The sequence below is a fragment of the Neophocaena asiaeorientalis genome, unplaced genomic scaffold (genome assembly GCF_003031525.2).
Source record: "Neophocaena asiaeorientalis asiaeorientalis breed wild unplaced genomic scaffold, Neophocaena_asiaeorientalis_V1.1 scaffold484, whole genome shotgun sequence".
NCBI classification, from domain to species: domain Eukaryota; kingdom Metazoa; phylum Chordata; class Mammalia; order Artiodactyla; family Phocoenidae; genus Neophocaena; species Neophocaena asiaeorientalis.
Window position 1 is genome coordinate 2,973,550 of NW_020171830.1, and position 26,668 is coordinate 3,000,217.

The 26,668-nt window shown below is 39.7% G+C and overlaps 3 protein-coding genes and 1 pseudogene across 6 annotated transcripts in view; all 4 read left to right on the forward strand.

The window, feature by feature from the left end:
- Positions 1-19,316, forward strand: part of CFAP70 (cilia and flagella associated protein 70) — an 86,686-nt gene extending 67,370 nt beyond the window's left edge. Inside the window, exons 21-28 of the mRNA XM_024740916.1 lie at positions 631-789; positions 1,352-1,473; positions 2,940-3,092; positions 3,609-3,770; positions 4,444-4,533; positions 9,025-9,126; positions 17,641-17,688; positions 19,034-19,316. Coding sequence (XP_024596684.1) covers positions 631-789; positions 1,352-1,473; positions 2,940-3,092; positions 3,609-3,770; positions 4,444-4,533; positions 9,025-9,126; positions 17,641-17,688; positions 19,034-19,114 — 917 coding nt within the window. The 3' untranslated portion in view covers positions 19,115-19,316. The remainder of the gene's footprint in view (positions 1-630; positions 790-1,351; positions 1,474-2,939; positions 3,093-3,608; positions 3,771-4,443; positions 4,534-9,024; positions 9,127-17,640; positions 17,689-19,033) is intronic.
- On the forward strand, positions 11,609-12,264 carry LOC112396927 (ADP-sugar pyrophosphatase pseudogene; annotated as a pseudogene).
- Positions 19,317-20,454: 1,138 nt separating the features above from the next.
- Positions 20,455-22,081, forward strand: MRPS16 (mitochondrial ribosomal protein S16). The gene is made up of 3 exons (XM_024740935.1): positions 20,455-20,656; positions 21,091-21,351; positions 21,839-22,081. The coding sequence occupies exons 1-3, from the start codon at positions 20,644-20,646 to the stop codon at positions 21,970-21,972; spliced, it is 408 nt and encodes a 135-aa protein (XP_024596703.1). The 5' UTR covers positions 20,455-20,643; the 3' UTR covers positions 21,973-22,081.
- Positions 22,082-24,250: 2,169 nt separating this feature from the next.
- Positions 24,251-26,668, forward strand: part of DNAJC9 (DnaJ heat shock protein family (Hsp40) member C9) — a 29,113-nt gene continuing 26,695 nt past the window's right edge. For 3 of the 4 annotated variants that reach the window (XM_024740626.1, XM_024740618.1, XM_024740637.1), the window contains exons 1-3: positions 24,285-24,548; positions 24,721-24,861; positions 25,496-25,750. In XM_024740626.1, the coding sequence (XP_024596394.1) occupies positions 24,369-24,548; positions 24,721-24,861; positions 25,496-25,750 (576 nt within the window). In that variant the 5' untranslated portion in view covers positions 24,285-24,368. Of the gene's footprint in view, positions 24,549-24,720; positions 24,862-25,495; positions 25,751-26,668 lie in introns of all 4 variants that reach the window. The other variant, XM_024740609.1, reaches the window with a different exon arrangement.

Sequence of the window (26,668 nt, forward strand, 5' to 3'; positions counted from 1 at the left end):
TGGTACGTGGGCCTCTCACTGCCGTGGCCTCTCCCTTTGCGGAGCACAGGCTCCGGACGCGCAGGCTCAGCGGCCATGGCTCACCGGCCCAGCTGCTCCGTGGCATGTGGGATCTTCCCGGACCGGGGCACGAACCCGTGTCCCCTGCATCGGCAGGCGGACTCTCAACCACTGTGCCACCAGGGAAGCCCGATGATGGTGATTTTTGAACAGTGAAATAAAATAGAATTCCTGTCCTTAAAGGGTTTTAATATTATCTAAATATTAATCTTCTCCTCTGGATTCTTGAGATTCTAGGCTTAGCATATAGCTTTTGTAATAGGTATTTGTTTGACACTATCATGACTTGGGCTGGCAGAAGTGTTTGACTAGGGGGTCATAGTGGCAGGAGCTGTGCTGTCTGTTTAGCTTGCACTCTTTTTTTTTTTTTTTTTTTGGGGAAGCCCTAGCTTGCACTCTTTTAAATTATTCAGAAATATAAAAAATCTGCAAAACAAGTCTTTCCATGCAGTATTTAGGGGTTATGTTTCCTATGCTTTGGAAATTAATTTTATTTATCTCCTGTAATAACCTTTTAATATACAATGTAGGAAGGTAGGTTTTTATCTCATTAAAATTTAATCTTTTTAGGACTAGGAGCTCCATTATCCATTCTAGATGAATTTCTTGATGAATCCTCTAACCTGCAGTCTGAGTCACATGAACCCATTTTGTCTGTACAGTCTCAGGATCCAACTACCAGCCAAAAACCATCCAACACATTTATCAAGGAGATACCATCAAAAAAAGGTAATTAGAATAAAGATTTCCACTTGGAAGAAGGGGATAAACAAACTAGACAATGTTGAAAACTCTTTTGATGACCAAAATGGCAATCTTAACTTGTTTGAAGTTGATTAGTTTATCTGTAATATTGTCTAAATTCCTTCATGTGAGGCTAGACTCTGAAATCCAGTCTCAGTAATGCAACTCTTTCTATAGTGAGGATTTACATTTAGCTCAGAGAGGTAGCCAACTATAGACCTATGATTTTCTGGCAATGAATTTTCATTTTTACAGTATCTAAAGATTCAGAGTATCTACAAATCTGTTTGACATTCAGGAAGATCTGAATCCTTTTTTTTAAAAAAAAAGCTTTTATTTCATTCAACTTGCATTTGGAACCACCAGTAGAATAACCTCGAGAACCTTTGAGATCTCCTTGGGGGCCATTGCTATAGAATAATCTATTGCTTTCAAGATTATAATTTCTCTCATATATTAGAGTAGAATACTCTCCCTGCTATGTGTCTGAGCTTCTGAATTTTTCCTTTATATCTAATTGTCTATTATTTTAATATCATATTTTCAGAAGCATCAAAATGTCAAGAGTCATCTACTTGTCTGCATCCCACCCTTTATAGTGTTTCCCAAACTCCTGCCACCATCTTCATGGAGACCATACGCTTCTTGATGAAGGTCAATGCTGTGCAGGTCAGAATATTTGAAAAAGGGCAAGTAGAGGGAAAGATTTTAATGAACTACTTATTCTATCATAGTGATGTCTTCGCAAGCTTAACTGTGTATGACGCAGAAATCAAACATGGTTTGAGAGCACACTATAGACACAATGGAATAAACGTTCAAACATGAACTACTCTCTGCAGAGAGCATCAGGAGACCTCACTGCAAGTCTGCTCCCTATAGAATACCAGCAAAGCAAAATCAGACTCTGAGTCATATGTAGCCTGATGTTACTTTATTGTGGGAACTCATGTTATGTGAGTGTTGGGGGTTCACAGGAGCCTAAGCACACCCTTCTTCCCTTCCAGGTTCTGAACCAATTGGAAACAGATACACGGTGCTATATGGGGGGATAAAAATACTAATTTTTTATTGGTATAACTGGGCTGGATATGTGACTGGTCCCAGATTTGATTTACCCATGCAGTCACAGGTGGAACAGCTGGAGAACTGCAGTCTCCTCTCAGAGAAGAAGAGCATCCTGTAAGGTCTACCTACCACATAGGAAATGAGAAACATATCCATGAAGTGAGCAGTAAGAGAGAGAGCAAGATCCAGGAGGCAAGAGATTTGGCCCTCAACCTACAGAGTGCATGCGCCACTTGAGGGTGGGCAACTCAAGACAGGGCAAGAATTATGAACTAGGTGGGAGTGGGCCACGTTAAACAGGAGGCTTTAATATACTAACCTTTCACAATAGAGAAATAGGCTCTCTGTCTGCCTAATTAAATAAATCACTTTTCCCCCATGTCCAAGAGTCAGTATGCAGGTAGAGGGAACAGCTGCAGAGCCTCCCCCCCAGTATTTTCCTAAGAAGGTATCATTATTAGTGGAAGTTTCTATGTTATAGGCTGAGATGAGAACAGAGGGAGAAGAAGGGTTTCACCTCTTCTTAGCAAGTACATATGACTTTGTCAAATTTGTAGGCCTTATATCATATTAAAAACAAAGTATAGCCCAAAGTATAAAACTGGCAAACATAACAAATGCTTGAGAGTGTATCAGAAACAGACATTTATGTTTCTAAGATCCTGAGTCTAGAATTTTAGAAAGGGAGGTTTTGCCTCACTCTAAGTTTCCGTATAAACACAAATGCCTGAAAATGTTACCTCGTATGAAAATGGGATGGTTGATGAAATGCCTTTGTCTGCTACACAATAGGCTAAAACTCATCTAGTATGACCAGCAAGACCAGAATTATACAGTGCTGTAGATAATTCACTCGGAAATGTTACTACATGAATAGCTGGCAATGGAACCATGATATGCTGAATGTTTATAATTCACCTCTAACCTTTTGAAATTGATAATCGTTTCATTCTATAATATGTTTCTTATTATTTATTATCAGAGACATAATCTTCAACCGTGAGAGCTATGGAATTGACACCGTGCAGTCATTTACATGTTTCTTATAATCTGAGTTTTCCTTGCAGTATGTACACAGAGTGCTTGCACATGAGCTATTATGCCCTCATGGAGGCCCCAGCTGTGAGTATTACTTGGTGCTGGCCCAGACACACCTACTCAAGAAGGATTTTGCTAAAGCAGAGGAATACCTTCAACAAGCAGCTCAGATGGACTACCTGGTAATAACTTTTGCTAGAGCATCTTAAGTTTAGTTTGGAGAAGGGACAAGTAGGCCTTCTTAAAGGTGGTGATGCCATATCACAGGTAGATTTCTGGTTACTAGAGGTGGGGGTCATCAGCTGTCAGTAAACTTATTTAACTAATTTCCTTCCATTTGTTTTTCTTAATCAATCATGACTTTTACAAAGGACAGAGAAAGGATAAGGACAGCTCTTTAGCAGACACTTTATCTATTTCAAGTTTCCTGAACTTCTACTTTCTCATTGTGAACATCATCATGGTTATGCATGAATATTTTTCTTAATATTTTCCCCAAAGACAAAATGGCTTTGAAGAATGCAAGAAAAAAATGAGACGGCAGTCCTAGAACAGTATCTCCCAGTGCAACTGAATGGCCCTCTTTCTAATTTGCAAAGAACATGGACTTCATCTAAATTTAAATGTTAAACAAAGATCATAAATGTACTTTTAAATACCACCTCATCCCATGTACTACTTGTTCTTCACTTTCTTAGAACCCTAACGTCTGGGGCGTGAAGGGCCATCTCTATTTTCTGAGTGGAAATCATGCTGAGGCCAAGGCATGCTATGAGCGAACCATTAGTTTTGTAGTGGATGCTTCTGAGATGCACTTCATCTTCCTGCGACTGGGGCAGATATATCTGGAAGAGAAAGAGGTGAGGAATAGAGATGGGGAGTAACTATGTAAATCAGGTCATTGTCTGGGACCTGATTACGGTTCAAGCATTAACATCCATCTTTGTGGAGTAAGAATAGTAATATGATGATGACACTTTTACACCCAAAGGTAAAGTGACTTGCCCAACATCGGATAACCAGTAATTAATAGAAGCAGGATTCAAATCCAGGCAGTCTAATACTAGAGTCTGTGGTTTTAACCATTATGATACTAAAAAAGTTGTTAAGAACTCAGTAAGTGTTATTTTAGCTATTATTTTAGCTTTCTTTTATTAAAAGTAGTAGAAGCATTCTTAGCTTGACAACTAACAGAAAGGTACCACTCTGGTTGGGGATGTTGATAATGGGAGAGGCTATGCATGTGTGGGGACAGTGGGTAAATGGAAAATCTCTGTTCTTTCCTCTCAATTTTGCTGTGAACATAAAACTTATCTTAAAAAGTTGTCTTAAAAATGTATATATATATTTTAAATATATATATATATAATATATTTAAATATATGTATATATATAAACATATATATACATAATCCAAGGACTCATCTAACTTAGATGGGTGTGGAGTACAATTACAGAAGCCTCATGGTTATCCTAGAAATGCAGTGTTTGAAGCCTCCAGATCAATAGCTTAGTGGTGCTTTCTTTCTACAGTACGAAAAGGCGAAGAAAACCTACCTGCAAGTCTGTAAGAGATCGCCTTCATGCCTTACCTGGCTAGGACTGGGAATCGCCTGTTATAAGGTAAGAGGATCAGGTCTTGAGACTAGCCTGTGCATACAGCTGACCTTGACTCCTTGGCCTTCCAGGCACCCTGGGAGTTTGGATGGTGGTAGGAAGGCTATCAGGGCAGTCTTCTCTAATGAAAAGTTGCTCTTCAAAGCTGTTCAGTAAACTGAAGGTCAATCTGAACTACAAAAGTAAAACGTTCTTTAAAAATCCCACAAAAACTGAAGCATGAAGCTATATAATAAAATATTTCATGTTATTTGGTACATAAGCTTGTAATTTTATGATGTTATCTGGAAGAGAAAAGTGATATGGGATATAAAGAATCTACTCAATTAAATTAAAGAAACTAATTGATACTTATTAGGCTCTGTGTCCCTTCTATATTCAGGAGGAGTTGCTACAGCTTCTGGTAGATCTTTTGTTCCACTGCCCCTTTAAACTCTTTAGTCACCCTTCCCTCCTTTCCTCTAATCTTTGAAAGAGGCATGCATTCTTCCGTTCTTGTCTAACTTCTTCATGTGTATTCTTGATTCTATCCCTCTCCTTTTCTCCTAATCCCTCACTTTCTTAATATTTTCTTTCTCTTTGATTTACATTTTTAAGCTTTCCTTCCCAATCAGCTCTTTCCCTGTACTTTTCCCCTTCTTATTAAACAATTACGACAGTAACAACCTCCCTGGTTGTTACCCTTAACCAAAAGAATTGTTTACATTCCTTGTCTCCTATTCCTCATTGCTGTTTTTTTAACCATAAAGGTAAAATATGATAGTTAGAGAAATTTGGATGATACAAAATATGAAGAAAACATAAAAGTATCCATAATCCCCACCACTCAGTGATAACCACTATTAACATTTGAAGGCATTTTCCTCCAGTCTTTTTTTGTATGTATATGAAAGTAATTTTTTTAAAGTTCTTTTATTTATTTATTTATTATTTTTGGCTGCATTGGGTCTTCGTTAATGCATGCGGGCTTTCTCTAGTTGTGGTGAGCGGGGGCTACTCTTCGTTGCAGTGTGCGGGCTTCTCATTGCAGTGGCTTCTCTTATTGTGGAGCACGGGCTCTGGGCACATGGGCTTCAGTACTTGTGGGACTCGGGCTCTGTACTTGTGGCTTATGGGCTCTAGAATGCAGGCTCAGTAGTTGTGGCGCATGGGCTTAATTGCTCTGCGGCATGTGGGATCTTCCCAGACCAGGGCTTGAACCTGCGTCCCCTGCATTGGCAGGTGGATTCCCAACTACTGCGTCACCAGGGAAGCCCTGAAAGTAATTTTAATGTATAAAATTGTAAATAATATATTTACTGCTTTGGAATCTTTTTTTCTACTTAACAGTATAGTATTGGTACCTTCTCACATAATCAAATAGTCTAAAACATAAATTTTGATAACTGCACGGTCTTCCCTGGTTTGGATGCATAAGTAAGGTTATCATGTAATTTATCATACAAACCAGGACACTTCTGAGAATGAAAAGGGTGATATTAATAATTACACTGGGACACAGGTAGTGTCCCAGGCCAACCAGGACACATGATCACTTATATAGAAGCCATATGCCCCCACTCCACCTTCCCAGAAAGGATGTAAAACATCCGTAGCTGTTAGAAACCTAACAGCACTTTCAAAAGAACAAGAAACCAACAGTACAAACTACTCAGCATAAATCATGCTTCTATTTGTTTTAAGTAGCATAAAAAATATTTTCATTGATATAGAAACTCAAAAAAACTTGGGTTAAGTCCCACTGCTAAGGTATCCAAGTAATCTCTGCCCCTCAGTCAATGTTTTAGTCATGCTATACCTATGTGTGGATATACCATATCTATTTGACCAACCACTTATTGGACATGTCATTAGTTTCTACATCTATATATTATAAATAAAGCAGAAATAAACATTCTTAAGACATAAATCTCTGTGCTTAATTCTGTTATTTCCTTAGGATACATTCATAAAGAATGTAGAAAAAATTTTAAGTATAGTGTCAACTCACTTTCTAGAAAGGCTGTAAACTGATGTATATTCTGCCAGGTGTGAGAGTCCATTTTACTGTTAAGTCATCAACAATGGGCATTATCATTTTCCAATTTGATATATATCCTAATTTACATTTTCATCACTAATGAAGTGGAAATCATGTGAATTATCTGTTCCTTTCCCAGGTACCATTTATCCTTCAATTCCTTGCAATTAGGTGTATACCCCTTAACGCTTTGCTGAAACTTCTCTGATGGGGGCCCCCTATAACATCCTAATTGCCAAATGCAATAGACCCTCCGATAAAGTCTCTGTGGCACTTAACCCTGCTGACTGCCTCCTTCTTGAAACCCTCTCTTCCCTTGACTTCCACAATATTGCATTCACATCCTTCCAGTTCCACGCCTTCCTCTCTGGTGTCCTTCTCAGCCTTTTTTTGCTGGCTCCTACTCTTTTGCCCATCATAATTGTTGGATCCTCCTGGGTTCTATAGCCAGCTCTTCTCCTGTCACCTTACTTCTTCTCCCTAAGAAATATCATCTACCCCAGTGGTCTTAACTACCACTTGTGCCCCAATGAATCCTAAAGCTTCAGTTCATAACACTTTTCACGTTCTGACCCTTATATCAAACAATGTAATAGACAGCTCTATTTGATGGTCCCCCAGACACCTCAAAATGTACATATCCAAAATATAACCTAACTTATCTCAGGATTCTCACATTCCTTAAGCCTGTACCTTCTCCTGTATTCCCTGTCTTAGTAAATGGGACTATAATGAATCCAGTCAACCAAGCCAGAAACTTAAAAACTATCCTAGTCTAATTCTATTACTTTTAAGTAGGCATCAAATATCCTATTGATTTTGTCTCCTAAATGTCTGTTGAGTCTACTGTCTCCTCTCCATCTGTGTTTTTACTGCTCTAATTCAAGCCTCATCCCTTCTTTACCTGCTAGGGTGTTCTCCTGTCCTCCCTCAATTCATCTCCTGCATTGTTACCAAAGTGGTCTTTAAAATATGCAAATACAAGGTTACTTCCCTATTTAAACTCCTCAGTGACTACCCCTTATTTCAGAATACTATTCAGACTTTTTTGGGAATGATCTGGTCTCTTCCTAACTCCTTGGTCTTATCACTTCCTTTGTTTTCTCTCTTTTCTCTCTTCTCTCTCTCGCTTTCTCTCTGTCTCTCCCTTCCCTCCCTTCTCCAGCCACACAAGCATATTAAGAATTTCCTGAGCATGCCATGCTCTCTGAAGCCTCTGTGCCTCTGTATATGAAGTTCCTCTTACCTGGAATGCCTTGAAGTATAGCTAACAAACTCCTATTTATCCTTCAGGATTGACTTCAGCAGTGTTTCTTCTCTGAAGCCATCCCTTAATCTCGGGGTACAATTATTCCTCTTTTCCTTTGTCCCTCCACTAGATTATTTATGTGTGTATATATATACATGTGTATATATATATATGCTTTTATTATAGAAATGTTTATTTTCTATCAGAACTCTTTATGTGTTTGAGTTTTCATTTTGTCTTAATTTTTTACGTATCTGTCAGTGAATTCTTTGGGCAAAAGTTGTATTTTTTCTTTTTATTCTAAGTATCTAGCATACTGCCTGACACACAGTAAAATAAATCCTTAGCAAATATAGGTTGATTAAATAATGAATCAATATCTCTGAGACATTTAAAGTGTGGACCAAGGTATGGGCATTGCCGAAAGGCCATTCTTCATATTGTCTTGGGCCTAGAAACCAGTTATTTTATTTTCTAAAACATGAAAAATGAAGAACGATTTTACTGGGGAGAGAGAGGTATCTTATCCTTTCCTTAGGTGACCTTTTGGAAGATTTTACAAAACAGACTCACAGTATTAGGGGGCAGCAATGATATCCATGTGCCCAGAGCTCAGGGAATGCCCTAGAATCTCTGAATGTTGTATTGATTGCTCAAGATTGTGCTGTCAATAACTAATATTAGGGGAAAGAGAAGCTTTCTGAACAGTAGTATTTTGATGGGCTAATAGGACTTTAACTTAAGAAAGGGATGTACAATGTAAAACTACAAATGTATCTGACAGCCCACTGTGTATGGGGAAATCACTGAATGAGGCACACATGATAGTGAATACTTCTGGTTTTCCAACCCTGGCACCTGAAGCTCTATGGTTCATGGATGCCCTGATGGGCCTGCTATAGAGAGAAGGAAGAAGAGAGGGGTGTAACTCGAGAGCCCAGCAGGCAGGGCTCCAGATTCCTGTACCTGACTTTCTAATCAGAGCAGTTCTACTTTTAACTCATTCATATATTGGAACACCACCACATATGATTTTGTTTGAAGAAAGAGTTCTGTTGCTAAAAATTTTTTTTCTGTTGCTAAAAATGTTTTAAGTTGAAAATTATTAGTATGGGTCACATATATCAATGTTATTTGGACATAGCATTTTCAGCTAAACAGATTCCAGCTGGCTTAAGTGAAAACTACTTTGACTTAACAAATCACGTTATCTTCTTTTTCTGTCAAGCTGGATGAGCTCACAGAGGCTGAGGATGCTCTGTCTGAAGCCAATGCACTGAACAACTACAATGCTGAAGTATGGGCATATCTGGCCCTGGTCTGCCTGAAAGTGAGTGATTATTATCCTTACACAATGCCCTCGTAGAACAGAGGGGTGAGGGACCAAGTAAAGAAAGAGATAGCGGGAAGGCCATCAATGCATGATAGTTGAGGTTTGATGAGCTTCAGATGTGGTCATTATACTGATGATGAAGGAGAGTTCATGTCTGGGAAGCCTCTACTTAGGATGTGCTTGAAAATCATATACTTAGGTGTGTTTGTCTGGAAAGCAGATTCTAAAAATGGGAATGAGGCACTTGGGTTTGGTGGTCTCAGGTGAGTAGTAATGGGGTGGATTGGGGTTGACCGTCAGTGGGGGTTTCAGATGGGGTGGGGTCCCTGTGGCACTTTTGAGCTGCTCAGCAGGCCTCAGCCCAGACCACACAAACAGCCCAGTCCAGTGTGTGCCCTGACTCAAGATGAAGGAGCATGTACAGATCAGATCTTGGTCTGGGGTTGCAGTTAGGAGATGTGCAAAGGCTGTGCAGTGGGATGGCAGATTAGACTTGGCGAAGGTGAGAGATTTTCCTTCTGCCCTCCTCAGCACCACTCTGCCTGCCTTCACTCTCATGTTTAGGACCTCAAGTCTGGGACTGTATAGTTATCCTATTTATGCTCTGGATCTACAGAAATGTCATATATGGTCTAGAAAACTATATAAGAATCTAATGATAAAAAGAAAGGCAAAGTAGACTATAAGGGTGTAGCCATAAATGAATTACCAACAATAGGAACATCAGAAATCTGATAGACTGAAGTTATTTTCCCAAAAGATCCCATCATTTAAAAAATGCACCTGATGCTATGAAGCATCTTCTTTGTAATTGTCTCTAAGATTTGTCTTTGAGACCAGAATTCAGACAGATGGTTTAGCTATTCAGACACATAGTTTAGATATTTACCTGATACTAATCAGGAAAGACATGGTATTTATATTTAAAATGTATTTAATTATATTTAATGACCTGAGTTCCTTTTTCATTAAAGTTGTTTTCCTTTTAAAAAAATTTAAAATGGGAGTGATATTGTATCAGAAGGTAACAAGGTCAAAGACCAGCAAAGGAGTTACTCTACTAGTGTTTCTGAATCATTCCATCCTGTTGAACTGCTGGCTGAGGGTGCTTATCCTTGAAATAGATGGGAAATTGTGTGTGTGGGGGGGTAATTGTGGGAATTTGTGATAGCTGCTTTACCTATAGAAAATAACCCTCCCATAATTAAAATAACTTGCTTCAATAACTTGCACATTAGCCTAAGATTCCAACTGGGAATAAAGAGAGTGGCCCTCAGTTTTCCATTGGCCAATACAACACAGAACTGACAGGGAATATTGTGATTATAAGAGAAACTAACAGAATAAAAATTACTGGACTTTCTCTTTGGAGTAAATATCAATATGAGAAATACCTGAGTTCTTACCCCAGCTGTGCCACAACTAGCTGTGGGATACTGGGGAAGTTACTTAAACTTGCTGGGCCTTAGTTTCTTCATCTTTAAACTAAAAGGGTCAAAATGGAAGATTTTAATACACTTCTCTCAGAAACTGCTAGATCAAATAGGGAAAAAATTAAGGATGTGTAAGATTTGAATAAAACAACAAGGTTGAGCTCAAACATTAATTATATAGCCCTGTACTTAATCATAGAATACATATTCTTTTGAAGCACAAGTGAATTATTCATAAAGGTTGACCATATGCTAGACCACAAAGAGAGCTTCAATGAATACATGTAGATCACACTTCAGTAAAATTATAAATCAACAACTAAAAGATAGGCCAAAAGACTCACATACATTTGTAAACTTAAAAAGATGTTTCTAATTAATTCATAGATCAAAAAGAAAATCATATACAATTTCTTTTGGTAGGTAGAGTTCTAAAGATGACCTCCCCCAAGATTATTTCCTGAAACACTAATATACCACAAAACAAGCCCCAGCAAATTTAAGAGGATAGAAATTATATCAAACATTTTTTCCAACCACAGTGGTATGAAACTAGAAATCAACTATAGAAAGAAAAATGGGAAAAAGAACAAACACGTGTAGACTAAACAGCATGCTACTAAAAAAGCAATGGGTCAATGATGAAATCAAAGAGGAATTCAGAAAATACCTTGAGATAAATGAAAATGGAAACACAACTTTCCAAAATCTATGGGACGAAGCAAAAGCAGTTCTAAGAGGGAATTTCATAGCAATGTAGGCCTTCCTCAAGAAACAAGAAAAGTCTCAAATAAACAACCAAACCTACCACCTAAAAGAATTAGAAAGAGAAGAACAAACAAAGCCCAAAGTCAGTGGAAGGAAGGAATTAATAAAGATTAGAGAGAGCAGTAGCACCACATCTCCTCAGACTACGGCCTCAGACCCATGCTTTCACCTCCCGCCCCCCCCCCGCCCCGCCCAAAGGAGTACCTATCCCTTTGTCCCATGCCTGGGAGTAGCGTGAACTTCTTGCCTGTGGACTATAAAGACTAACTAGTTTGAAAATGGGAAAACTAGAACCAGCAGATTCTTCTCAAAACACCAGTCTATTATTTCAGAAGAGTTAATTTCAGAAGGAAACTGGGTCAAGCTTGATAAAACAACTGACAGGGATCTTACTGGTAAAACAAGAACTTGGGAAACTGTGAGGTGGACAACTAGGAAAGGACAGTCTGCTGATGGTGTGGCCAGTTATCCCAGTGCTTCAAAGAACCCTTCATTATGAATGTATCATTCTGGTAAAGCAGTTCTGACCACCACTGGGAGGCTACTGCTTAGAATTCCCTGTGGGTCTCTTTGATGACAGCGAAAGCCTAGAAGCAGCTGCTCTTCGGGAGCTAGAGGAAGAAACTGGCTATAAAGGAGATGTTGCTGAATGTTCTCCAGCTGTATGTATGGATCCAGGTTTGTCAAATTGTACCACACACATCATGACAGTAACTATCAATGGAGATGACGCTGAAAACCTAAGGCCTGAGCCAAAGCCAGGAGTTGGAGAATTTGTAGAAGTAATTTCCTTACCAAAGAATGACCTGCTGAAGAGACTTGATGCTCTGGTAGCTGATGAACATCTGACAGTAGACGCTAGGTCTATTCCTATGCTCTGGCATTGAAACGTGCAAAGATGAAGCCATTTGAAGTGCCCTTCCTGAAGTTTTAAGGCCAAAGGACAGCGGCCATGTTTTTGTAAAAAGAACCACCAGACCCCCGTCACTAAGACTTTGTATTCAGCTTAGTTTTAATGTAGATTTGAAATGAGCTTTTTCATAAAATAAAAGCAACACCAAATGCAAAAAAAAAAAGATCAGAGATGAAATAAATAAAATAGAGATAAAAAATAATAGAAAAAAATCAATGAAACCTAGAGTTGGTTTTTTGAAAAGATAAACAAAATTGATAAACCTTTAGCCAGGCTTACCAAGAAGAAAAGAGAGAGGACCCAAATAAACAAAATAAGAATGAAAAAGGAGAAATAACAACTGATACCACAGAGATACAAGAAATCATAAGAGGATAGTATGGACAGTTATATGCCAACAAACTGGACAAACTAGAAGAAATGGGCAAATTTCTAGAAACATACAACCTGCCAACACTGAGTCCAGATGGAATAGACAATCTGAACAGACTGATAACTAGAATTGAAATTGAATTTGTAATTTAAAAAACTCCCAGCAATGAATTGGGAGATTGGGATTGACATATATACACTAATATGTATAAAATAGATAACGAATAAGAACCTGCTGTATAAAAAATAAAATAAAATTCACAAATAAAAAAAAAAAACTCCCAGCAAATAAAAGTCCAGGACCAGACAGCTTCACAAGGGAATTCTCCAAAATAAATAAAGAAGAACTAATACCTATCCTTCTCAAACTATTCCAGAAAAGTTAAGAGATCAGAACACTCCCAGATTCATTCTGTGAGGCCACCATTTACCCTGAGACCAAAACCAGACAAAGACATTACAAAAAAAGAAATTACAGGCCAGTATCTTTGATGAATATAGGTGGAAATGTCATCAACAAAATATTAGCAAACCGAATCCACCAATGTATAAAAAGGATCATACACCACCATCAAATTGGATTTATTCCAAGGTCACAAGGATGGTTCAACTTTTGCAAATCAATCAATGTAATATACCAGATTAACAAAAGGAAGGTTAAAACTCCCATGATAATCTCAATAGTTGCAGAAAAATCATTTGACAAAAGTAAACATCCATTCATGATAAAAACTCTCATCAAAGTGGGTATAGAGGGACTATATCTCAACATAATAAAGGCCATTTATGACAAACCCACAGCCAACATCATACTCATTGGTGAAAAGCTAAAAGTCTTCCTGCTAAATTCAGGAATAAGGCAAGGATTCCCACTCTTACCACTTCTCTTTTTTTTTTTAATTGAAGTATAGTTGATTTACAGTGTTGCGTTGTTTTCTGGTGTACAGCAAAGTGATTCTTTTTCATAATCTTTTCTATTGTAGTTTATTACAAAATATTGAATATAGTTCCCTGTGTTATACAGAAGGACATTGTTGTTTATCTATTTTATATATAGTAGTGTGTATCTGCTAATCCCTCACCCACACCTTTCCTTTTGGTAACCATAAGTTTGTTTTCTATGTCAGTGAGTCTGTTTTGTAAATAAGTTCATTTCTACAATTTTTTAGATTCCACATATAAGCGATATCATATGATATTTGTCTTTCTCTGTCTGATAACCTCAGGGTTCATCCATTTTGCTGCAAATGGCATCATTTCATTTTTTTATGGCTGAGTAATATTCCATTGGAGATAGATAGATAGATAGATAGATAGATATCACATCTTCTTTATCCATTCATCTGTTGACAGACATTTAGGTTGCTTCTGTGTCTTGGCTACTATAAATAGTACTGCTGTGAACATTGGGGTGCATGTATCTTTTCAAATTAGAGTTTTCTCCAGATATATGCCCAGAAGTGGGATTGCTGGGTCATATGGTAACAAGGTATGCTGAAACTACTGATGAATGCTTAAGGAGGAAGAAGATATTTACATAGTCTCAAGTATTTCACAACAAGATATTTATTAATTACAAGGGGGAACACAGTAATGCCATAGTAGAAAAACCTGGCAGATAACAATCTAAACAAATAATCAAGGTTACCATCACCATTATTGGGATAAACAGCTTGTGCCTCCTAATATAGAACGCACTGAGGGCAACACAACAGTGTTTTTGAGGTATTCCTGCTAAAAGTTCATAACCTGATATAATCATAAAGATACATCAAACACTAATTGAGGAATATTTTACAAAATTACTGCCCTATAATGTTGAGAAATTCCAATATCATGAAACAAAAAGAACTACTCCCAATTAAAAGAAACTGAAGACATGAATACTGAGTAAAAGGCATGATCCTGGATTTTCTTTTGCTATAAAAGATATTACTGGGGCATTTGGAAAAATCTGAATGAAGTCTACAGATTAGATAATAGTATTATATTTGTACTAATCTCATGATTTTGATAATTGCACTGTGCTTATGTAAGAGAATGTCCTTGGTTTTAGGAAACACATACTAAAGTCTAAAATTGCATCATGTTTGCAATTTACTCTCAAATGGTTCAGGAAAAGTTAAAATATATACTTATGTATCATGTACATATGTATATATGTGTGCATGTGTGTATATACAGAGAGGAGAGAACTATTCTTGTAACTTTAATCTGAAATTATGTCAAAATTTAAAAGATAATTCATTAAGATAACATAAATTAATACCACGCTACACACCCATTAGAATGGCTTAAATAGAAAAGACTGGCAATTATTGACAGGGATGTGGAGAAACCGGAATCCTTATACATTGCTGGCGGGATTGCAAATTAGTACACCACTTTGGAAAACAGTTTGGCAGATTCTTAAAAAGTTAAATACATACTTACCATATATCTCAGCAATTCCAGTTCTTGGTATCTAGTCAAGAAAAGTGAAAAACATATGTCTACACAAAGATTTCTCTATTTCATTACAGCATTTAATAATCGGTAAAGACTGGAAACATTCCAAATGACCCATCAGTGAATGGATAAACAAAATATGGTATATTTATATAATGGAATACTATTAAGCAATAAAAATGAAATTCTGATTCATGCAACAATATGGATGAACCTCAAAAATATGCTAATTAAGAGAAGGCACAAAAGACTGTATATTATATGATACCATTTATATGAAATTAGGAAAATTATAGAGATGAAAATAGATCAGTGATTCTAGGGCCAAGGGTTGGAATGGGGATTGACTGAAAACAGGCACGAAGAAACTTTTGAGGAGTAATAGAAACCTTCTAAAACTGGATTGTGGTGATGGTTGCACAGTTGACCCTTAAAATTAGTGAATTTTATGGTACATATATTATACCTCAATAAATCTATTTTTAAAAGATTAAACAGGGTGTCCCTGGTGGCGCAGTGGTTGAGAGTCCGTCTGCCGATGCAGGGCACACAGGTTCGTGCCCCGGTCCGGGAAGATCCCACATGCCGCGGAGTGGCTGGGCCCATGAGCCATGGCCGCTGAGCCTGCGTGTCCGGAGCCTGTGCTCCGCAACGCGAGAGGCCCGCGTACCGCAAAAAAAAAAAAAAATTAAACCGCCCACCAAAATGAGGAATAAATGGGCTGACTGTTCAATAAATAGTGGTGGAGTCATTGGCTATCCATATGAAAAAAAAAGTAGTCATTACTTCACCCCCCACCCCACCCCCACACACACACTATTCCAGCTGGTTTAAAGGTCTAAATCCTAAAACTTTAGACTCTTTAGAAGAAAATATGGAGGATACCTCTTTGCCCTTGGGTGTGCATGGTTTCCTTATGACTATAAAAGCACAAGACAAAGATAAAAATATCAATAAATTAACAACTTTTAAATTGGAAATTCATGTACAACAAAAGGCACTAAAATAAAGCTTAAGGACTTTATTATAAATACTTGCAGCATTTATAACTAATAAAGGATTAATATCCAGAATATATAAATATTTCCTACAATAAGAAAAAACCCTACACACAATCTGATTGAAAAATGGTCACAGGATAGGAATATATAATTTGCTGAAGTGGAAATTGTAAAAGTCAATAAATATATGAAAAGAAGTTCTGCTTCACTAGTAACCATGAAAATGCAATTTATAATTATGTGACAGAAATTCACACCCATAAGACTGGGAAAAATTAGTTTGATATTACCAACATTGATAAGGATTGTCCTAATTGCTAGTGGATGTAAAGTGGTACAACTGCTTTGAAGTGCAATATGGTGTTATTTAGTCACATTCATATCTACAACTTAGCAATTTTATATATAGATACATTCCTAAGGAAAATACCAGAAAACATGAACAAGGATGTTTACTGCAGCATTTTACATAATAACAAAACAAAAAAATTCTTTTTCAAAATTTTGCCTGTTCTGGATCCTTCCATCCTTTGGGTCTCTGCCTCCCTATGACAGAAGTGAAACAAAAGTAATAATGATAGGAAAGGAAGATGTACTGGAAAATGCCCCTGGAATTCAGTGAACTTCAGGTAGGAACACTTGAAAGTTTAAATATTTTAGGAAAGTCTTTACGGTAATGAAGTCTTCTGTGAACTAGTAAAAATTTACCATGGACTAGCACTAATCAGAAAATTGGACTTGATATTCTCTAAATTCCTTTCTAACCTGAACAGTCTGTGGTTCTCATATTTATGTATTTAAAATTTCTGAAGTGACTCTTAATACTGCAGCTAATTTGTTATGCACAAGCTTATGAAATATACTAGTGAAATCATATTATTCTCATTTAAGTCCTACATGATTACTTCATGCAAGAAATAACTAGGAGAAGTAGTGTTCTCACCTCATATCCAGATCTTCATGGAAGTAATTGCAGTATCTGCTTTTTCTAATGCATACAGACAGGATACATTGTAGTAGTTAAAAACCTGGACTCTGGAGCCAAGCTGCATTGTTTAAAAACCTGGCTCTTCCACTTATTAGCTTCATAACCCTGCCAAGTTATTTATCCTCTCTGTGCCCAGGTTCCTCTATCTGTAAACTGGGAACTATAGATACTAGTGGCATGTAAATATCAACAGTATATTGATACAATATAAATAATAGTGGTATGTATGAAAGTAAAGCACTTTAAAAATGTAAACAATTAAAAACAATGTAAACTACAAAGCAAGCACTATGTAAGTGTTAGCTGTTATTAACAGAATAGCTTCAATCCTGAGAGTAACAAATGACTCATGGTGCTTTCAGGAAAAAAAAAAGAGAGGCCAAGTTGTCTTTAAGCTTTTTGAAATGAAGGAGGGATATATATATTATATATATATGAACATCTGCTTTTCCCTACCATCTTTCATTTTCCTGCTTCCCCCTTTGAATTCAGAGGTTCTTAACTAAGAAGGTATAAATCCTCTGCTTATGTACTTTCCCTTCATAATATTTATATGTCCTCATTACCAGGCGGTGCTCTTTTTTTCAGGCTGGACGGCAACTGGAAGCTGAGCAGGCCTACAAGTACACGGTGAAGGTATGATGCAGATACCTCTGCTGTTCATACTGTACTGAGGTTGGTAAACTGGAGGGCAGGTGCTGGCTTCATTCAGGACTTGACTTTACAGCATTTTATGATACGAATATTTTTCTAGAGGATTTTCTTACCATCTTTGGCCATTATCATGGGGCTGCTGGGTTTGGAATAAAAACCCGCATATTACCATGCGGGATCTTTTGTTAACCTCCCTGGGCCTCATTTTCCTCACATATAAAATGAAGGTGTTGCTCTAGTCCAGGGGTCAGCAAACTTTTTCTGTAAAGGGCAAAACAGGAAATATTTTAGGCTTTGTGGGCTACATGGTTTCTATTGTAACTACTACTCTGCCCTTGTAGTGCAAAAACAGCTATAGACAATACACCAACTAATGAGCATGGCTGCATTTCAAATAAAATTTTACTTACAAAATAGGCAGCAGGCTGGATTTGGCTCATGAGCAATTGCTTGCCAACCCCTGGTCTAGTCTATCAGTTATGATTGCAAGTAATTTGACTTGGAAGACAGTGGCTTAAACAAATTAGGAGTTTTATTTTTCTCATCTAATGAAAAGTCCAGAATTGGTACCACAGTGTCATCAGAGACCCAACCTCTTTCTTTCTGCTTCACCAATCATAGCATGCAGTTTCCATCCCTCATAGTTGCAAGACAGCCATTGTAGGTCCAGCTATCATATCCATGTTTCAGGCACAATAAAGAACAAGGCAGGGAAAGGACAAAGGGGCCATGCTAGCTATTTCACCTCCCTTTAAAGAGATATGACTTTACCTTACATTTCATTGGCAACAACTGAAATTACCCCTAGCTGCAAGGGAAGCAAGAAATGTGGCTTTTTAGTTGGTTACATTGCTGCCCTGGAAAGAAATGATTTTGTTAGTAAAAGAAGGGAGAGAGTGGGTTTTCAGTAGGCAACTAGATGTGTCTACTACACATCTAGATTTAAAAATTAAAGTCTGATGTCTTTGATTCCTGTGTCTTTCATTCCTTTCTCTCACTTGCCAAATAGGAACATTATTCATTAGTTAAGATATATTGGGTGATAAGGTAAACAGTTTTAAAAATAAACTTTAAGTTATTTTACAAAAACATACACAAATTGTGAGTGTTCATACCACGTGATGAATTTTCATAAAGTGAACACATCCATGTAACCAGCACGATGTTTTGAGGTCTCTTTAATGGAGTTATTGTGAAATAGAGAATATAGGAAGAGTCAATTCCATCCTGAGGAACTATGTTCTTTAGCTGTGGTTCCGCAAAAGAGGGGTCTCCACATAGGTATATCAGGTATGACATGTGTCCTTCCCTTCCTCCTCTCATGCAGCTGAAATTGAAAGATGAGAGTCTGCTTGCAGAGATCCACATGGTACAGGAGACAGTTGGCTTTGGAAATCCATCTTTCTGACATCCTTCCACCTGAAGAATTTTCTGTATGGGACACTGAGCTCCTTTCCTTCCCAGAGAAATTATACCCTGGATGTTTCACCATATGAGGGCTTGGGATAAAGAAAAAAGGATCTTCAGCACAAACTGAAACCCATTCACTTATTTCCATTGGCTATCTTACTGGATGTCTATGTTACTGGATGTTTTAGTGGTTGACAGTAAACTGGATGGCAATAAAAAAATCTAAATAAGAGATTCAGAATTCATCAGTTAAGGTATACTGAGGTATATATAAGAACATAACTGTGTGTGTGTGTGTGTGTGTGTGTGTAAGGGATAGTAGCTTCATTATTAGGGTTTCCGGTGAAAGCTTATCAGGATCACTCCTGAAAGAGGTCAACTGCTAAGGTCGTTGGCCAGGTTCACTTACTGGAACTTGGGAATTAAGGCATCATTTCTAAGGTGGGCGGAAAGGAAGAATGCTGTGCTGGGTCACTGCATTAGAGCAAAGAGCATATGAGTTGGCCAGATCCTTTGGATCCAACAGTGAACAGAGAAGCTTAATAGACTGGTCTTTGCTGAAGGTATCTTCATGGATCTAAATCACAAGGGCTCCATGAAGAGTCCATTACCCTATAACAGATGCAAAACTCCTCACAACGGAGGCCATTTATTCTAGGGCTAGAGATGACAAAGGAACCATACCTCACCCCTGTCCTCCGGATCAGTTTACAGCAAAACCAGAAATAAAGGCTCCCCTCCTTCATTTTTTAAAGGAGGCGGTTGAGAGACTAGGAGGGAGGTAGAGCAGGAGGGAAGGTGAGAGGCATATTAGTAAGCACAGAACGGTAAAATCAACTCTACATTCATTTATAGTCCTTCTACTCTCAGTCCTAACACTACCTCCTTTATGAAGTCTTCCTGAGGCACAAAGGAATTATCAGGTTCACCTTCTCTTCCGCTCACTCCAGGACTGTGTACTGACCACCCCTAGTTACTCTGGTGTAACTTCACCATCTCCCCTACCAGACTGTCAAGCTTCCTGGGGGCAGGGACAGCGCATCTTTGCGTTCTCGGCAGCTCGCCTTGGCCCTAACTGGTGCTCGGAAAGTTTGCTGGAAGGATGGATTTGTGGAGCACTTTAGCACTTCTTAGCCGCTCCCAGGACTGTCCACTACTCCTCCCTCTGGCAGGAACCCAAAGGCCAGTGAGGGCCGGGAGACCCCACAGGGCTCTTCTCGCACTTATCCGGCCCCAAACTGTAGCGCCCCTCCTTTGCGGCAGTTGAGGTACGTTAGGTTCCACTGTGTTGCGTTACGGGAAGTGTAGGGGGGGAAAGCGGAAGAGGCGGGGCGAGTGGGCCGTTCGCTTCCGGCACCGAGGCGCCCGGCCTGGGGTCGCGGAGCTTGGAGGCAGGCCATTCCTCAACGCTGACCTTTCCCGGCTGTCCTCCGCGCCACCGAGGCGGTAGAGCGGATCCGCGCGGGAGGCCAGAAGCTCCGAGGCGTCGCAACTGGTGCACAGGCCCCGGCGCCTGCCGTTTGCGCTATGGTCCAGCTCAGTGAGTGATGGGGTCCCCGGGAGACCTTAAGGGCGGTCGCCGGGGGTAGGGGACGTACGGGACTGGGTGGAGCGGCGCTCCCGTAGACGAGCTAGAGGCTACCAGTACCTGAAACTGCACACTTTTGACCCTCTCCTCAGTGGTTTTCTTGTTTTGTTTTTAAGTTTTCGCGGAAACCCTATGAGATAAACGGCATCAATTTTATAAATGAGGCAGCTGGACTCCGACATGGTCCAGAGCCAGTGTTGAGTGCGTTGGGGGATGGCTGGAGTGCATAAGAGGAGTTTCACAAAGAAACGGTATCTAAGTCAGATTGACAAGAATTGGTTGGAAGTAAGGACCTTTCAGTGGAGGAAGGGGGCTCATTTCATCTATCTCATTTTGTCGGTTTTGTGCCCTCGATTCTTGTGTCTTAACCACTTTTTTGTCTACAGGTACTCTGCTCCTCAAGGCCTACCATGGAGGCCACTTAACCATCCGCCTTACCCTGGGTGGCTGTACCAACCGGCCTTTCTACCGCATCGTGGCTGCTCACAACAAGTGCCCCAGGGATGGCCGTTTCGTGGAGCAGCTGGGCTCCTATGATCCACTGCCCAACAGTCATGGAGAGAAAATCGTTGCTCTCAACCTGGACCGGATCCGGCATTGGATTGGCTGTGGAGCCCACCTCTCTAAGCCTGTGGAAAAGCTTCTCGGTAACTCAGCTCTAGCCTTACCTCTCTGAGGGGATTTTAAATTGAAATCAGCTCGAAGATGATGGGAATTAAGAACGATTTTCATTATCTCCAGGCTAATCAGGACTGGAGTGAGAACTGAAATTGATCTGATTGCCATTTTGAATCTGGAGATTCCTTTTGTAGACTCCTTTATGAGACTTTCTGGATAACTGAGATTTTATGCTAAAAAATGGGAATGGTGTGTCTTGAATGGCTATCTGTCAGTTCTTTTTTTTTTCCAAGTAAGGAAAATAGTGTTAGGAAGTAGACAACATCCACTGTGACCTTGCAGTAAACGGAAGGAAATGAGTTGGGGGAAGAGGTAAAACATTTTGTTGAGTGAGGAACTTGATTTGAATCTATGTTCTAGATCAGGTCTCTGTTAGACCTCAGTTCAGTGATGCTGAGTTCCCAGGGAAACATTAGCTTGTATTGTTATAATGAATGAAAATACTGTTACTTTTAGGTCTTTCTGGCTTTTTCCCTCTGCATCCGATGGTGATCACAAATGCTGAGAGGCTGCGACGGAAACGGGCACGAGAAGTCCTCTTAGCGGCTCAGAAAACAGATACAGAGGCTACAGAAACAAAAGCAAACTGACTTCAGTGATCATAGCACTGGGAACAAGGTCGAAGTCCTCTTAAAATATTTGTGCAAATCTCTTAGTTTTATTATATTTAGAGGTCAATAAATGGAATTTTTTAAGTCATCCATGGTATTCTGGCCTGACCTGAACAGGGCCCAGGGAGAGGTTTGTTCTTGACTGACATAAAGCTGGGTATAGGTACTAATTAGCTTTTTCAGCCTTCATCTGGGGAAAGACAGTGGCTGTGGGGTGGATTGGACTCTGGGTCTCTTGGACAACTTTACAGCCTGCTACCTTCTAGGACTTCCCTGTGTTTCAAAGTCCCCAACCAGCATGTCTGTGTCCTATATAACTAATTCCTACTTTAGTCATTTATGGTCATCCCACCAGCTCAGGAACACAGTTACTTCACTTACTGTTTTTGTAATTGCAGATTTACATTGTCTTGTAAATGCAAAATTTCAGATTTACAAAGGTAGGTTTGTTATGAGCTTTTAGGCTCTAACAACCTACTTTTTAGGAATAACTGGAAGAAAGATAATATTGTAAAGTACCCACATACATTTTAGGCCTTTTCCGTGCAAGGTTATTTGTGAGAATTATATCATGAAATTAAGTAGGATTATCTTGTTTATAGGAGTGGAAGCTGAAGTTCAGCAGTAGAAACTTGCCCAAGGCCACATAGTTTTAATACTGGGCAGAGCTAAGAGTCAGACCCCAATGTTCCTACCTGGAGAGCCCTTTCCAACATGTCATATTGTCTGTAGCCGGGGAAATGAGCTAAGATGAGGGGCTTTACAAAAATCCATTTAAAAAGTCAGTGACAGAATCAGGTTTAGGTATCATGATTTTGTAATACAGATGACTGGTTGTGTCCCCCAAAACCCAAATAGCACATAGTCTGTTCCACCAGAAGTGCAGCAGGATTAGATGGTTTTAGTGCACATTGGATAATACAGATTTCATAATCTGACATAAAACTAAAACATAGGAGATTTATAGAGATTCTATAGCCCTATCAATGTACCAAACTATTTTATTCTCTGGGTTTTATATTCTGAGAACAGTTACCAGCCATCTCAAAATCTGAGGTCATCAAGGCTCTCCCAGGGTTGTCACTGGTTGGCTTCCACTTACTTTGGGGCGACTTTAAAGGCACAGCAGTCAGAGAGCAACTGACTTTACCTGGGTTTGATCTTGGAACTAGGAAAGAGAAATGTTTTGAAAACCATTTCAAAGTTTAAAAGATAATAATCTACCCTGGAGAGTTTGAGGTCTTTGGAGAAGCTTTAATTGGTAGAGCAGAGGAGAATGTAATTCTGGAAAGTATTGTCCAGTGAGGGGAACTGATGTGAAATGGATATTTTGAGCCACTTAGTTTCTACCAGCTCACGTATTCACTTTGTGCCCTGGTCTATCTTTTGTCTAAGATCTATATACACAAAATTCCTATGTGAGCTCATCCTCTCCCTGATTTCCAAAGTTTTCTCTAGCCCTAGCCTTGCTTTGGATTTCCAGGCCCAGATTTTTCACCAAGTCTTCAATGATTGCATCAGCCTGTCTTGCTACCCACTCAAGTCTAGCATGCTCAAACCCAGGACTGCACTTGAGAAAGCTTTTGCTTCTGAAGTTTAGGTTTTAATAAGATGAGCATTTGTACCATGTTATCTCCAGCAAAGTGGAAGGTGATTTAGGAGCTGGAAGGTGAATGGAAATGATTCTGTAATAAATGTCAAATCTAGAAGTTCTATCAGACAAAGAATTTTTAAAAGACCGGTATTTTGTCTTTTTGTTTAATGTAGGCTTTATAAATTGCAGGGCTCAAGGGAAAGTCCCTACCCATCGGTCCCAACCTGTAGGTTGCAAAATTATTTCGGCCTCAGAGCTCTATGTACTCTTGTCAGACCATCTTTGGAAAAGAACAAATCTGTTTAATCTTCAGGTTAAATTTAAACCATGTGAAATTGCCAAATGCCGATGATACGCTGTTTTTCACTGAAAAAAAGCAAAAAGAAAACAGTGCATAGGTTCAGTCTAATATAAACGTTCCTTGTATTGTTGCATAAACTAAGCTAGGACGTTGGGGAAAAGGTAGGTGCGAGATTTCCAGAGCATCGAGAGGAGGGCCGCGGAGGAGAGGGCGTGGTGGAAGGAGGTCCCGGCGCTAGAGGAAACCAGGGACGCCGGCTCCACTCTCCGCCTCAATTCTGGCCGACGCAAGCTTGGCCACACCCCACTTTGCAACCGCCGTAAAGTGTGGTGTCGTGGCTCCGCCCATTCCGGCGCCTCTTGTGACGCCGGCGCCCTGGGCTTTTTGCGCGGGAAAAGGGTGTCGCCCAGGTCTGCTCAGCGTCACTGGAGTCAGGCTGATTTCGCTGAGGTCGCCGCCGGCTCCGAACCGCTACCGGCCATGGGGCTTCTGGAGCTGTGCGAGGAAGTGTTCGGCACCGCCGACCTTTACCAAGTGTTGGGCGTGCGGCGCGAGGCCTCAGACGGCGAGGTCCGACGCGGCTATCACAAGGTGTCCCTCCAGGTGCACCCGGACCGGGTGGGCGAGGGCGACAAGGAGGACGCCACCCGCCGCTTCCAGGTGCGCTAGACCCCGGTCCGCCGGCTGCCCGGGCTTTTCTCCGTCTTCTGGCCGCCCGACCCCGCCCAGGTGGAGTGAGCCGAACCCGGCCTGGCGTTTTCTAATCTTTATTTCTCGCGGCGCGGTTTCAGTGAGAGGCGCAGGGTTGATTTTTGGTTGCTCTTTCCCGCAGATCCTTGGGAAGGTCTATTCCGTTCTGAGTGACAAAGATCAGAGAGCAGTGTACGATGAGCAGGGAACAGTGGACGAGGATTCTGATGTGCTCAGCCAAGATCGGGACTGGGAGGCCTATTGGAGATTACTGTTTAAAAAGGTAAAGAACTCTGGAGATTTCCTTGTGACTGTTTTCATCATTCATTCAACAAACGTTTATTGAATGCCTCTAAGGCCTTGCATTTTGTGTTGTGTAAGAACGAGGAATTTTTATTTGGCCTCGAAATATCAATAAACACACACATAAACACCGGCGTTCCTCAGGAAATACCTATCTACTTATCGATCTTTGAAGAAGGGAAGACATATCTCACCGTTAGTTTGAACCGTGTGTGTGTATCCATAACACATGCACCTACATACACACACACACTCTTACTGAAAATGGGTCTTTAATTTTCCGTTGATGTAAAGTGCTTGTAGTGAAACGGGGGCATTTGATTTTTTACAAGATGTGCTTTATTTTACATATTCCGATGTAAGTCCTGAAACTTTTCCTAGCTTGGAAACTTCACTTAAATTTTCCTGGTCTGTAGCGTAGCAGTTGTAAAGGTTGGATTAGGGAGAACTCTGGAAAATCTTTGGCATAGAAACTTTTGTTCCTTGCAACAATTTCAACTCAAGTAACTGAGTTGAGGAGAAACATTTCAACACCTAAATATACTTTTTACTAGTATTTCTTTTATTTAAAATAAAATTCTCAGAGTTAAAGCATATGCCTCTCATTTGTTCAGATATCTCTAGAAGATATTCAAGCTTTTGAGAAGACATACAAAGGTTCAGAAGAAGAGCTGGCTGATATTAAACAGGCCTATCTGGACTTCAAGGGTGACATGGATCAGATCATGGAGTCTGTGCTGTGTGTGCAGTACACAGAGGAACCCAGGATAAGGAACATTATTCAACAAGCCATTGATGCCAGAGAGGTCCCGTCCTATAATGCCTTTGTCAAAGAAGCAAAGCAAAAGATGAATGCAAGGAAAAGGAGGGTAAGATTTTGAATGCTGTTTATATCTTGACTGCTTCCAAAAAGAATTTGAGGATATTTACAATAATGAAAATATATACAAGACTGCTGAAATAAAGATTAGGTTTAACTTGATTTGTAGTTTTCATCTAATAAAATGAGCAGATCAGCTCATTAAGAGAACCTTTTTTTCTACTGTGTTGTGCTCAAGAGGATTTTACTGCATGGATTATTTAGATAATATCATTTTAAAGTACCACTGAAATATTCTTCATATGGGCCAATTCTTGTAACCTTGCTGAGGCATTCCTGAGGAGATAAAATAATTGAGTCCAGATACACAGGCTAGACAGTGATTCTCACTTGGTTAAGGCGTGGCGGGGAGAGTGACAGAGGCTGTCCCTTTAAAACTGTGTCTTGTTAATTCAGATTCCTTTGTTCTTGCCAGATTGATTATTGAGTTGGACCCAGAATATACATTTTTTTAAACAAACAATTTAGTTTATTTTGATAACAGTGTCTTTCCAAACACACTTTGAGGTACACTTTTGTGGAGTATCAAGGACTGTGGCTTGTGTGTCCTTTATACGCATATTAAACTGTGGAGCTGGTGAGGGTAAGGATGATGGCAGGGGAAAGGAGCTTAAGGATATCTGGGGTTCAGGGAGGGAGTGGATTCAAGGTAACAAACATCTGTGCCTCTGGTCTTTTGGTATTAGGGCACCATTGCCTCAACCTGGCTTTCATAATGGGAGCTCCACGGAGAGCAAACAGTGTAAGACTGTAGCTCTTTGGTGGGTACTTTACTTTGTATGGCTGAAATGGGGGTGGAGGTAGGTCTGCAGCTTTTAGGTAAAGAGACAGGAGAAACCTGACACCTGTGCTGAGTTGAGAGAAGGGAATGTGTATCAAGATCATCATTTTGGCTCATAGGCTACAT

Bases quoted from the DNA above. Each gene is read 5' to 3' on its own strand.
- MRPS16 (XM_024740935.1), top strand. The intron at 21,352-21,838 runs GTAACTCAGCTC...TGTTACTTTTAG, and splicing joins GCCTGTGGAAAAGCTTCTCG to GTCTTTCTGGCTTTTTCCCT.